At 36.7% G+C, this 14,612-nt stretch overlaps 1 protein-coding gene across 1 annotated transcript in view; it reads left to right on the top strand.

The window, feature by feature from the left end:
- Nucleotides 1–14,612, top strand: part of ERICH3 (glutamate rich 3) — a 183,426-nt gene that overhangs the window by 115,181 nt on the left and 53,633 nt on the right. Inside the window, exon 11 of the mRNA XM_007949631.1 lies at nt 3,820–4,056. Within this exon, the coding sequence (XP_007947822.1) occupies nt 3,820–4,056 (237 nt within the window). The remainder of the gene's footprint in view (nt 1–3,819; nt 4,057–14,612) is intronic.

The raw sequence follows: 14,612 nt of genomic DNA, 5'->3' as shown, positions 1-14,612 counted from the left end.
TAAAGCCTTCCACGATTTCTTAAAATGAGTTTTCAATCTTCCTTTGATTCCATCCCACTTATTTGGTACTGCCTCATACAATTATTTATGTGTCTTATATAAAAATCCATAGAATAGGGTTTAGTGGTTGTTGAAACTAATATTACTGACGAACATGCATAAACATCTCTTGTGTACCTATATCACATTCCCCCAACAATTAGAAACTCTGTTGGCAGGAGTTATGTTACTATAATAGCTTTTCTTTTGCAATTTTATCCTATTTCACAGAGTTTTCTAAACAAAGGTTTATTTTTGGCCAGTCACATAGGCCAAAAGAGGAACTATCCTATAACCTGACCTGCAATACTTAGGTCACAATATTTCTATATTTACAATTTCATGCTTGTCTCATGCAATATAAACCAAATTATTCATCTTCTTGTTTATTTTATAATTATATTCTGCTGGTAGTTATAAGGAGACATCAAGGACATCATACATGAAGAAAACAAAAGATCATTTAAAAGACAGGAAAGAAAAGACCAAAATGGACATCAGAAGAGACTCTAACACTTCCTCTTGAATGTAGAGTTGATGAAGTGAACTGAAGAAATGATGAAATAAAAGAGCTATACTAAAGATTTCAAAGGGAAGCATGAGAAAACAAAGTATTATAATGAAATTTGCAAAGAACTGAAGTCAGAAAATCAGAAGAGAAGAACATGCTTGGCATTTATCAAGCTGAAAGACCTAAAGAAAAAAATCAAGTATCAAGTTGCAATATTGATGGATTCTATGGGCAAAACATTAAACAATGCAAAAAACACCTAAAGAAGATGGAAGGAATACAAAGAGTCACTGTACCAAAAAGAATTGGTCAGCATTCAACCATTTCAGAAGGTAGCATATGATAAAGAACTGATGGTGTTGAAGGAAGAAATACAGGCTTCACTGAAGACAATGGGGAGAAACAAGGCTCCAGGAATTGACAGAACATCAATCCAGATGTTTCAACAACCAGATGAAACTCTGGAAGAACTCACTCATCTATGCCAAGAAATTTGGAAGACAGCTACCTGGCCATCCAACCAGAAGAACCCATATTTGTGCTCATTCCAAAGAAAGGTGGTTCTACAGAATGTGTAAAATATTGAAAAATATTATTAACATCATGTTGTTGTTGTTGTTATGTGCTGTCGAGTCGGCCCCGACTCATAGCGACCCCTCCTTGGGTTTCCGAGGCAGTATCACTATGGAAGTAGGATTGCCCAACCTTCCTTCCAATGAGTGGCTGGTGGGTTTGAACAGCCAGCCGTCTGGTTAGCAGGCAAGTGTCTTAGCCACTATGCTACCAGAGCTCCTCATACACAAGTAAAATTTCCTGACAAAATTCAAAAAGAGTTGCAGCAGTACTTCAACAGGAAACTGTCAGAAATTCAAGCCAGATTCAAAGGGGATGTGGAGTGAGGGATATCATTGCTGATATCAGATATATCTTGGGTGAAAATACAGTACGAGAGAGATGTTCACCTATGTTTTATTGACTACGCGAAGGTATGTAGATCATAAGAAATTATGGATAACATTATGAAGAATGGGATTTTCAGAATGATTAATTGTGCTGGTACAGAACCTGTATATAGACCAAGAGGGTGTCCTTTAAGCAAAACAAGGGAATAGCACATAGTTAAAATCAGGAAAGATGTGCATCAGTGTTGTATCCTGTCACCATACTTATTCAATCTGGGTCCTGTGCAACTAATCTGAGAAGCAGGACTATGAAGAAGAATGTGGCATAAGGATTGGAAGAAGACTTATTAACAAGTTTTGATATGCAGATGACACATCCTTGCTTATTAAAAGTGAAGAGGACTTGAAGCACTTACTGGTGAAGATAAATGACTGTAGTCTTCAGTATGGATTTTACCTTCACATAAAGAAAAAGAATATCCTCACAAGTGGACAAATAAGCAACATCATGATAAATGGAGAAAAGATTGAAGTTGTCAAGGATTTCATTTTACTTGGATCCACAGTCAATGACCATGACAGGAGTCAAGAAATCAAATGACATGTTACACTGAGCAAACCTGTTACAAAAGACCTCTTTTAAAAATGTTAAAGAGCAAAGATGTCATCTTGAACACTAAGGTGTGCCTGACCCAAGACATGATTTTTTCATTTGCCCTATATTCACAGAAAAGGTGGACAAAGAATAAGGAAGATGGAAGGAGAACTGATACATTTAGATTAGGTGTTGGTGAGGGATATTAATATACCATGGACGACCAGAAGAATGAACAAATCTGTCTTGGAAGAAGTACAGCCAGCATGCTCCTTAGAAGAGAGGATGGTGTGATTTCCTGTCTCATACTTTGTTCATGTTATCAGGAGGAACAATTCCCTGGAGAAGAATATCATGCTTGATAAAATAGAGGGTCAGTGTAAAAGAGGAAAATGTTCAACGAGATGGATAGACACAGTGTATGCAACAACAGGTTCATGCATATCAACAATTGTGAGGATGGCCAGGACGGAGCAGTGTTTTGTTCTGTTGTATATAGGGTAGATATGAGTCAGAACCTACCCATGGGCACCTAACAACAGCAAGTTTACTGATACTAATTCACATTTCTTGCTCCCCATCTTAGCTCCCATCAAAATACTCTGGTGATGACTTCTCTATGTTTGCTTTTCTTCATTATAGTTTTTAATTTTACTTTTCCTCTTATATTTTTCTCATACACTCTTTGCTTTAAAGAAGCTTTTTTTTTTTTTTTTTTAATATACCTGGCATGCATTTAAGTTAAGTTTATTTCATTTAACAAGGTGGACAGCTCTCAAGTAATTACCCAAGAGGTCCCCACCACTAGAAAAGAAGCCAGAATATGTAATAATCAAACACAAAAAATAGGAAAACCTTTATTTTCCCTGTAATTTTTATTTTAAAGATGAGTATTTACTTGCCTAATTGGTTCTGCATGAGATCATTTTGCTCTCTATTCTTGCCATGTTGTCACTTCAAGATTTTTCATTTTTTGTGGAAAGAAAAAGAGGAACAATTAAATATGAAAGGTGAAAAATTATAACCACAAGGGACAGCTGTAGTTTATCTGATGTGACAATTTCCTTTTTCTGCTACAGATTTGTTGCATCTCTATAGGGAATGCAGTTAATTAATGGCCATGACAGGAATATTGCATTTTCTAAGAATTTTTATCTTGGAATGCAATTATTTCATTATTATAGGAATGAATAATGCATATGATTTCAGCTCTGGTCTAGGTATAGAATTCTGAATGCCTTTTCTTGATGTCCACTTGGTTCTCAAAGAATGTGTTATTCACAGTGTTACTTCTCAGGCCCTTGAGCTTGATTAATTGAATTTTTTCACTTCACTATTCATTAACTTGATATCCAAATATTTTGAACATTCCTCATATGAGATATGACCTCGCTGGGTCTTCAAATTAACTTTCATTATTATAATCCTGTTCTCGTCATTTTAAATTTATTGCTAATTTATTGTTTTCTATCAAGTTCTTCTCTTGTCCATTTTTGTCATTATAGATGAGGATGTTCATTTATAAATGAACTTTTATTAGGTTTCAGCCTTGTCATTTGGAGCTTCATTTCTTTTGTGCTTTTGTATATGTAACTGATTGCAATCTTTGATCATTTGCTGCTAGTTTTCCATGTTCACTAATTGTGTGAAAAATAAGCGAAGAAAGGCCCAGAGAAGAGAGGATAATGGAGTCAAAGTTCTCATTAAAATGAAATGGGTCAAGTATTAGGGATTCTATTTTCATTCTCATACGGGAGATTTTCTTTTATCAGAATACGAAGAAGATTTTGAAGTAGATGAGGAGAAACAAGATGAGAAAACTAATGAAGAAGGACAGGCTGATGATCAAATGAATGGAATGTCAAAGTCACCCTCAGATGATGAAAAAGACAATTTAGACCCTGAAAAGGAGAGTGAAACCTCATCACAGAAGGCACCAGATGCTGATGACAATGTGAAAGATGAAAGTGATGGACGCTCTGTCACTGAATTGGAAGAAGATAAACAAGGCAAGTTGTTTAGCTTCTCATAGGACACTGTTTAGTGAGTGTATTTATTACTTTTCATTCTATTTAATGAGATAATCCATTTTTAAGGGCATGTTTAGGGCAGCGTTCCCTAACTGTAGAATGCTGACCAATCAACCTTCCATATATATCCAAATACTGAAATCACTTGATACTATCATTTTTTTTCTTGAGTTTCTTGGGTTTTTTTTTAGCAGGGTGTCCGTAAAGCTTATAATGATACTTCTGTTTACTTAAAAAGTTACCTTTTTTTTTAAAACCCCAAAATGTTCCTTTATACACATGTACACACTCATTTCATGGCTTTGGAAAAATGAAAACTGTATCTTAATCAATTAAAAGTTGGCCTTATGTTCATTTTTTGAAAGTTACCTTCAACACAGCAAGCTGCCGTGTTAATTTCATAAAAGAATAATTTCTCTTGATAAAGGGGAGGGGCTTCCTCACAGTTTTCAAGTCTGAAATGACACTGAATATTCACAGGAAAAATGCAGAGCTTTACGGGGAGAAAGTAACCCTGTCCATTGAAAGGAAGAAACCATTTGCTGCTCTGTCTTGTCAGAAAGTTTGGCCAAGCAGTTCCTAGTTAATTAAGCATCTCTCCTAGTACATCCTGGGCATTGATCTGTACTAAAAATAGCCGGTCCTTATACGTTACTATTGGTATAGCTTTGTAGTTTATTTCTGAGTATATTATGAGGTCACAATGTGATGGTTTTTTGAGTATTTACTCCTCTCAATATTTTTCTGTAGAAAATTTTAAAAAAATGAATTTGATGATTTTATGACAAAAATATAAAATAAGAGTGAACTAAGTTATCAAGTAATCACAACAGGAAATATTTATAGTTCTATTCTAATAAAAAAATCAGGTAAACCCATTCTAAAATGTCATCTGCATATGAACAAGGTAATTTTTAAAAACCTAAAATATTTAGGGTTGCAGAGGAGATAATTTTACAAAGAACCAGAGATGGGACAATCTTCAACTCAAAATTTAATCCTGAGCTTCCTGATAGTCAAGATAAAGACTGAAATATTCGAATGATGCTAATTATCAATAAATTTGAAAACATGATGCTATCCTTTCTATTGTTGAAAAAGATATTAAAGATTAATGTTCAGGCATTGAAATATATTTTTTAAACTCTTACAAAAGTCCTTCTCTATAATTTGTCTCAATACTTAAATTTTGCTATTTTAGACTAGACATTTGTAATATATAAATTCCTTTCTCAATTTCAATGGAATATTGGATTTATGTTTATATACTTATATGACAGAAAAAGTCAAATAATTTTATGGAAAAGTGATTTCAGCTGAGTCAATAATTATAAAGGAAATGTAAAAGTGAATTAAACCAGGAAACTGAGTTAAAACAGTTTTAGCAGATAAATGTAAGTGGCTTAAAATCTAAAAGACTCTTATTTATTTCTTCAGTTATGGGGAATTGTTACATTACTGATTTCATAAAACTCAGTACATATTTTGGATAGATTCTTGTTTGGGAATTAATTTTGTGCTTCATAATCACCTTACTTTCTTGGGTTAAATGGATTTTTCTTTTCCTAAAATACACTGTGTTCTATGTTCAAACGGAGAAGGATGTAGGCAGTACATGGATATACCTTGAAGGGAAAGCTTTAATTATTTAGACCACTAATTTTTGAATGATTGACAGAGACAGACAAGCTTCAACATTGAAAACTATTTACATATGTTGTTGTTAGTTGACATCAAATCACCTCTGACTCAAAGCAACTCTATGTACAACAGAATGAAACACTGCCTGGTCTTGTGCCATCCTTACAATTCTTTCTATACTTGAGCCAATCATTGCAGCTACTGTCAGTCCACCTCCTTAAAAGTTTTCCTCTTTTTTGCTGACCCTCTAGTTTACCAGCATGATATCCTTCTCCAGGGATTGGTCCCTTCTGACCACATAACCAAAGTAGGTGAGACAAAGTCTGACCATTCTTGCTTCTAAGAAGCATTCTGGATGCATTTCTTCCAAGACAGATGTGTTCATTCTTCTGGAACTCCAAGGTATTTTCATAATTCCTCACCAGTACCACAATTCAAAGGCATCAACTTTCTGTTTGGTCTTCCTTGTTCACTGACCAGCTTTCATGTCCATGTGAGGCAATTGAGAATACCATGGCTTGGATCAGGCACACCTTAGTCTTCAAAGTAACATCTTTGCTCCTTAACACTTTAAAGAGGTCTTTTGCAATAGATATGCCCAGTGTAATAGGATGTTGGATTTCTTGACTGCTGCATCCATGGGTGTTGATTGTTGATCCAAGTAAAATGAAATCCCTGACAACTTCAGTCTTTTCTTCATTTATTGTATGTTGCTTATTGGTCCATTCGTGAGGATTTTTGTTTTCTTTATGTGGAAGTAAAATCCATACTGAAGGCAGCTGTCTCTGATCTTCAGCAGTAAATGTTTCAAGTCATTTTCACTTTTGGCAAGCAAGGTTGTGTCATCTGCATATTGCAAGTTGTTAATGAATTTTCCCCCAGTCCTGAGGCCATGTTCTTTTTCACATAGTCTCACTTCTCAGTTTATTTGTTCAGCATACAGATTAAGTATGGTGAAAGAATACAACCTTGATACACACATTTCCTAATTTTACACCATGCAGTATCCTCATGTTCTGTTTGAACAACAGCCTCTTTGTCTATGTTACAGATTCCACATGAGCACAATTAAGTGTCATGGAATTCCCATTCTTTGCAATGTTATCCATATTTTGTTATGGTGCACACAGCTGAGTGCTTTGTTTAGTCAATAAAACATAGGTAAACATCTTTCTGGTATTCTTTCCTTTCAGCCAAAATCATCTGACATCAGCCAAGATATCCCTTATTCCACGTCCTCTTCTGAATCCAGCTTGTATTTCTGGCAGTTCCCTGTCAATATACTGCTGCAACCATTTTTGAAATTACATTCAGCAAAATTTTACTTGCATGTGATATTAATGATGTCATGTTGTTTGATAATTTCTACATTCTGTTAGATCACTTTTCTTTGGAATGGACACAAATATTGATCTCTTCCACTTGGTTGGCTGGGTACTTGTCTTCCAAATTTCTTGGCATAAACAAGTAAGCTCCTCCAGCACTGCATCTGTTTCTTGAAACATTTCAATGGGTATTCTGTCATTTCCTGGAGACTTGCTTTTTGTCAATTCCTTCAGTTCAATTCAATTGGACTTCTTCCCTCATTACCACTGGTTCTTGATCATATGCTACCTCATGAAACGGTTGAACATGGACCAATTTTTTTGGTACAGTGAATCTGTGTATTCTTTGCATTTTCTTTTGATGCTTCCTTCATCATTCAGTATTTTGCCCATAAAATCCTTAAATATTGCAACTTGATGCTTGATTTTTTCCATCAGCTCTTTCAGCTTGAGAAATGCTGAATGTGGTCTTTCCTTTTGGTTTTCTAACTCTAGGTCTTTGATCATTTAATTATACTAATTTGCTTTTTCTTCTCAAGCTGCCCTTTGATATTTTCTGTTCAGTTCTTTTATTTCAGCATTTCTTGCACTTGCTGTGGTTACTCTGTGTTCAAGAGCATGTTTCAAAGTCTCTTCTGACATCCATTTTGGGCTTGTCTTCATTTCCTGTCTTTTTAATGACCATTTGCTTTCTTTGTGTGTGATGTTCTCGATGTCATCCCACAAGTCATCTAGCCTTTGGTTGTTGGTATTCAATGCATCAAATCTATTCTTCAACTGGTCTCTAAATATCAAGGTCATATTTTGGCTCTCATAGACTTATTTTAATTTTATTTAGCTTCAACTTGCACTTGCATATGAGCAATTGGTGATCTGTTCCAGTCAGCTCCTAGCCTTGTTGTGACTGATGATATTGAAGTTTTCCATTGCCTCTTTCCATAGTTGATTTGATTCCTGTGCATTTCACCTGGTGAGGTGCACATGCATAGCCACCATTTATGCTGAAGGAATAAGGTATCTATAATGAATAAGTCATCAGTCTTGCAATTTTTTTTTTAATTGTGCTTTGGATGCAAATTTACAGAGCAGAATTTATTTTACATTCAACAGCTTGTGTACATTTGGTTTTATTCCCTGATTACCATTCCCAACCTTAACCAACTCTCCCTCTCTCCCTTCCCTGTGACCAGACCCCCATCTTTGTGCCCTTCTTAGTTATGTATTCGTGTCTGTCCAGCTTCCCTCCATATGAATGCTGCCCCTCTGGTACCCCATGGCCAATTGCTCCAAGGGTTGTATCTCTGTAGAGTAGGAGGGTAGATCACCCTGGTTAGGTGTTCTGCATGTTTCTACTGCTGGGCTGAAAGCCAGTCTTTGTGAGACAGTACTATCCCAGGCCCAAAATATATCCCAAGGCTGTAGTTTTGGGAGTCCCACCAGACTCCATCCAACCAGTAATTATGGACATTATTGTGCTTTTGAATTTTGTTCCATGTTTTTCCTTGCACTCTATCCAGGAACTCTAGTTTTGATCCCTTTGAGAGTGGTTGGCACTGGTAGCTAGGCACTGTCTAGTTCTTCTGGTCTCAAGGTCCATCATATCCTAGGACCAATTGTTTCCAAATTCTCTTAGTTTTCTTCACTCCTCTTCTGAAGTGAAGAGAAGTGAAGTGAAGAGGAGACCATTAGCTGCATCTTAGATGGCCACTCAAAAGCTTTTAAGACCCCAGTCACTACTCACCAAAGTAGGTTGTGGAACAAGAATTTTATAAATTCTGTTGTGCCAATTGAGCCTGGTGTCCCCCCAATACTGTGGTCCTGAGTTGGTAGACCAAGTGGTTCTCTCTCCCAAGGTGTTTGGCTGTCTCTGAGGGATTACTCCAAGTCCATCTTCTGTTGCTTCTGTAAGGAGTGTGGCTATTTTGTATCTGTGCAAGATTATCTTCAGCTAAATCTATCATTGTCTAGTGTATATTCCTGTTTGCCAAACCCCATCTGATCTTCTCAGTGTTCTATGCATTTATCTGTAGCCTGGTGTTTGGTGTTAGTGGTAATGCAGTATTGTGCATATACCGATATTAGCCATTGTCGTCTATATCTTATGTGCACACTTTGGTGTCCTCTCTTTCCCCAATGTTATCACGATGGTCTAGACTATTTCCATACTGTCCCTCCCCTTACCCAACTCAGTGTGTGGTTCCCAACTAGTCTGAAACTTACCCCTGTCCTTCCTTCTCATCCCCAGTAACCTACAAAATGATTTCCCTTCCCTAAGCAAACACTTCCTTGACTTTTTACAGTAATGGACTCATACAATATATGTCCTGCTGCAATTGACTTATTTCACTCAGCATAATGTCCTCCAGATTCATCCATGTTGTGAGATGATTCATGTATTCTTCATTGTTCTTCAATGTAGCCTAGTATTCCATTGTGCGAATGTACCATTATCCTTTCATCTGTTGATGGATATTTAGATTGTTTCTATCTCTTTGCTATAGTGAATAGTGCTGTGATGAACATGGGTGTGCATATGTCTGTTCATGTCTCTCACCTCTTTAGGATATATTCCTAGTAATGGGATTGCTGGTTCAAGTGGTATTTCTATTTTGAGTTTTTTTAAAGAAACGCCATACAATTTTCCATAATGATTGTACTACTTTAGAGTCCCATCAACAGTGTATGAGAGCTCCAATCTCTCCACAACCTGGCCAGCATTTGTTATTTTCTGTCTTGTTGAACTTTGCTATTATTGCTGTGTTGAGATGATCTCTCATTGTTTTGATTTGCATCTCTCTAATGGCTAATGGGGAGCTCTGGTAGCATAGTGCCTAAGGCACTTAACTGCTAATCAGAAGGCTGGAGGTTCAAACTCATCAGCCACTCCTTGGAAGGAAGATGGGGCAATCTACTTCCATAGTGATACTGCCTCGGAAACCCAAGGAGGGGTCGCTATGAGTCGGGTCTGACTCGACGGCACTTAACAACAACAATGGCTAATGATCGTGAGCAATTCCTCATGTGTTTGTTGGTCGCCAGCATATCATCCTTAATGAAATGTTTGTTTATGTCCCTTGCCCATTTTTGAATTGGATTGTTTGTCTTTTTGGCATTGAAGTGTTAAAGTTTTCTATACATTTTGAAGATAATTCCTTTGTCAGAGCTGTCATAGGCAAATATTTTCTCCCAGTCTGTAGGTTCTTTTTCTATTCTTTTGGAGAAGTCTTTCAATGTGCATAAGAATTTAATTTTTAAAAAGTCCCAGTCATCTAGCTTATCTTCCACCTCCTGTGCATTCTGGGTTAGGTTTGATAGTCTATTTATGCCATAAATTAGGGCCTTAGCTTCCCCTCTATTTTATCTTTGATGAGCTTTATAGTTTTGGGTTTTACATTTAAGTCTTTGATTTAACTTGGGTTTGTTTTTGTGTATGAGGTGAGGTATGGATCTTGTTTCATTTTTCTGCAGGTAGATATCCAATTTTGCCAGCACTGTTTGTTAAAGAGGCTACCTCTTCCCCATTTAATGAGTTTTGGTCCTTTTTCAAAGATCAGCTGTCCATAGATAGATGGGTCTATTTCTGGGTTTTCAATTCTGTTCCATTGGTCTATCTGTCTATTATCGTACTGATACCACACTGTTTTAACTACTGTGTCTGTATAGTAGGTTTTGAGATCCAGGACTGTGAGACCTCCCCCATCATTTTTCTTTTTCAATAGTGCTTTGCTTATCTGAGGTCTCTTTCCTTGTCATATGAAGTTAGTAATTGTTTTTTTCCATATCCTTAAAAATGCTGGGATTACATTAAATGTGTCGATTGCTTTGAGTGGTGTTCTGGTTACCTAGTGCTGCTCTGACAGGAAATATACCACAAATGGGATGCCTAAACAAACAGAAGTTTGTCCTTTTACAGTTTGGAGGCTTTAAGTCCAAGGTCAAAGTGCTAGGCTCTAGGGACTGGGTCAAATCCCCTCAACTTTTGACTTCATTTCTGCCTCCTGCTCCCAGCTCATTGGAGCTAGAGGCTTTTCTTCACTCAGACAGCTGCTGCTGCTGAGACTAACAAACCCAAGGTTGACAAAAAGGCACAGTCCCGATGTTATCAAATTGTACAGCAGGCCATTAATTCAAGTCCAATGAAAGTCCCAGGGTTGGCAGAGCATGGCAGGCTGCTGAACAACACAGCTACATGCAGGGTTCCAGTGGGCCATAAGCTAGAACTGTTCCCAAAACTGTTTCTTGTATAAAGGAAGCAGACCACATACCCAAAGCAGCTAGTCATCTGCTCCAATAGATTCCAGCATGGAGTTTATGGTGGTTATGTTTGTGTGTCAACTTGGCTGGGCCTGGTTGAGTGGCTGGGCAGCTGAATGTAGTTATTCCCCATGATGATATTGGTAATTAACTCCAACTGGTAATTAAGACAGGCTGGTGGCTTCCTTCCTTAGAAGGAAGGTTGGGCAATCTATTCCGTAAGTGATACCACCTCAGAAACCCAAGGAGGGGTTGTTCTGAGTTGGATGTGACTCCACGGCAGTGCATTATCCATGAACAAGGCAGGTTCTTCCATTTATGTAGATCCCTTATTGTTTCGTGTAGTAGTGTTTTATAGTTTTCTTTGTATAGGTCTTTTGTGTCTCTGGTATGATTTACTCCTAGATATTTGATCTTTTTGGTAGCTTTTGTAAATAGTATTGTTTTCCTTATTTGTTTTTCAGAGGCCTCTTTGTTGATCTAGAGAGATCCCTGATTTTGTATGTTGACCTTGTTTTTTTTTTTTTTTTTTTTTCTGAGTCTCTTGGATTTTCTATGTATTGGATTATGTCATCTGCAAATAGAGATGGTTTACTTTCTCTTTGCCAATATGGATGCCTTTTATTTCTCTTTCTTGCCTTATTACCCTGGCTAGGATTTCCAATTCAATGTTAAATGGAAGTGGTGATGGAGGGCATCCTTTTCTGGTTCTTGTTCATAAGGAGAATGCCTGGAGTCTTTTTCCAGTAACAATAATGTTAGCCATTGGCTTTGTGTATATGCTTTTTATTATGTTGAGGAATTTCTCTTCTATTCCTATTTTGCTGAGAGTTCTGAACAGAAATGGTGTTGGATTTTATCATATGCCTTTTCTGCATCAATCGATATGATCATATTGTTCTTTTCTTTTGTTTTGTTTATGTGGTGGATTACATTGATTGTTTTTCTGATGTTGAACAATCCTTGCATACCAGGTATGAATCCCACTTGGTCAGGATGTATTATTTTTTTGATATGTTGTTGGATCGTGTTGGCTAGGATTTTGTTGAAGATTTTTACATCTATATTCATGAGGGATATTGGTCTGTAGTTTTCCTTTTTAGGGGTGTTGTTCCCTGGTTTTGGTATCAGTGTTATGCTTGCTTCATAAAGTGAATTAGGGATTATTCCATCTTTTTCTATGTTCTAGAATAGTTTGAATAGTATAGGTGTCAACTCTTCCCTGAATATTTGGTAAAATTATCCAGTGAAGCCATCAGGGTCAGGACTTTTTGTTGTGGAAAGTTTTTTATGACCTGCTCAATTTTTTCCTTTGTTATGGGTCTGTTCAAATATTCTATATCCGACTGGGATAGTTTAGATAGGTCTTACGTTTCTAGAAACTTGTCCATCTCTTCTAGGTTCTCGAATCTGTTGGTGTACAGTTCTTCATAATATTCTGTCAATATCTCTTTTATTTCAATTGGTTCTGTGATGTCGCCCTTTTTGTTTATTATTCTTGTTATTTACATCTTCTCTTTCTTTTCCTTCATTAGATTTTCCAGTGGTTTGTCAATTTTGTTAATCTTTTCAAAGAACCCACTTCTTGTTTCTTTGATTTTCTCTATTGTTTTTATGTTTTCTGTTTCATTTAGTTCTGCTCTGATCTTTATTATTTCCTTACTTCTGGATACTGCATATTTCTTTTGTTGCTCTTTTTCTAATTGTTGGAGTTGTTGAGTTTGAGTGTTGATTTTGTTTCTTTTCTCTTTTTTTATGTGTGCATTTATTGCTCTAAATTGACTTCTGAGTACTGCTTTGGCTGTGTCCCATAGGTTTTTGTAAGATATATCTTCATTCTCCTTTGTCTCTAGGAATTTTTTTTTATTTCACACTTTGTTTCTTCTATTACCCAGTAGTTTTTGTGCAGTGTATTATTCAACTTCCACATTTGATATTTTTACCTTGATCTTCCTATTATTGACTTCTAATTTTATAGCATTGTGGTCTGAGAAGATGCTTTGTAATATTTCAATATTTTTTAATTTATTGACACTTGTTTTATATCCTAACATATGATCTATTCTGGAGAATGATCCATGTGCACTGGAGAAGAATGTGAATTGTGCTTTTGTTGGGTGAAGCGCTCTGTATATGTCTATGAGGTTGAGTTGGTTGATTGTGTTGTTGAATTCTTCTGTATCTTTGTTGAGTTTTTTTCTAGTTGATTTGTCATTCCTCAAAAGTGGTGTATTAAAATTTCCTACTACTATTGTAGAGTTGTCTGTTTGTCCTTTTAATTCAGTCAATATTTACTTCATGTATTTTGGAGCTCTTTCATTGGATGCATAGATATTTATTTTGGCAATGTCTTCTGGTCAATTGACACTTTTAGCATCATATAGTGTCTTTCTTTGTATCTTATGCTGTTTTTCACCTTGAAGTTTATTTTATCAGAAATTAATATTGCCACTCCTATTCTTTTTTGGGTTACCATTGACTTGGTAATTTTTTCTACCCCTTAACTTTTAATCTGTTTTTATCTGTGTGTCTAAGGTGGGTCTCTTGTAGGCAGCATATAGTTGAGTCTTCTTTTCTTATCCAGTCTGACACTCTCTTTCCCTTGATTGGTGCATTTAGTCCATTCACATTGAGTGTAATTAGTGATAGGTATGAATTGACTTCTGTCATTCTACTGTTTTCAGTTGTGCTGTTGGAGATTTCCTTGGTCCAATACTTTTCTTTGCTGGGTTCATTTTGTTACCAAGTGTTTCCTCTCTTCTCTTCTTTATTGTTGGTTCTGTGCTTACTAAGCCCATGTTTTCCTTCTTTCTGGGTTTGCTTAGAGGAATTGTTAATTTTCTCTGTGGCTACCTTGAGTGAGTTCTTGCCTCTTTAATTGTGGAACAGTCTATTCTATAAGGGCTTTGTACTGTTTTCCTCTCCATTTGGAAGGTTTATACTTAGAACTTTTATTCCCTCTATTTGCTTTGTTGTCTATGTCATCTGCAGATTGACTCCCTTGTTTATTTGTGTACAATATTTTATGAGCTTGTTTGGAGCACCTATTTCTGGTAAAACCCAGTCACTAGTGCTCAGATGGCTCCCTTGTTACCCTCCTGAGAGGGACCGGGTCTCTGGGAGCAAGGTAAGCACGGGCGTAGCACAGAGTAGCAGGCTGGAAGAGTAGGAGAAAGGGGTAAAACCCAGGGAGCCAAAGAGAAGAGCAATCAGCCGAAGGGATTAGGTGAGGAGGGGAAACTCAGGGACGCCCAAAGAAGCAGGCCAGAAGAGCAGGAGAAAGGGGATTAAAAGACAGGAAGCCAGACAGAGGAA

The sequence above is a fragment of the Orycteropus afer genome, unplaced genomic scaffold (assembly GCF_000298275.1).
Source record: "Orycteropus afer afer isolate SDZICR_OR568_19922 unplaced genomic scaffold, OryAfe1.0 scaffold00248, whole genome shotgun sequence".
Lineage (NCBI taxonomy): Eukaryota > Metazoa > Chordata > Mammalia > Tubulidentata > Orycteropodidae > Orycteropus > Orycteropus afer.
The sequence above is the reverse complement of the archived record's forward strand: the minus strand, read 5'-3'. Positions and strand labels throughout refer to the sequence as shown.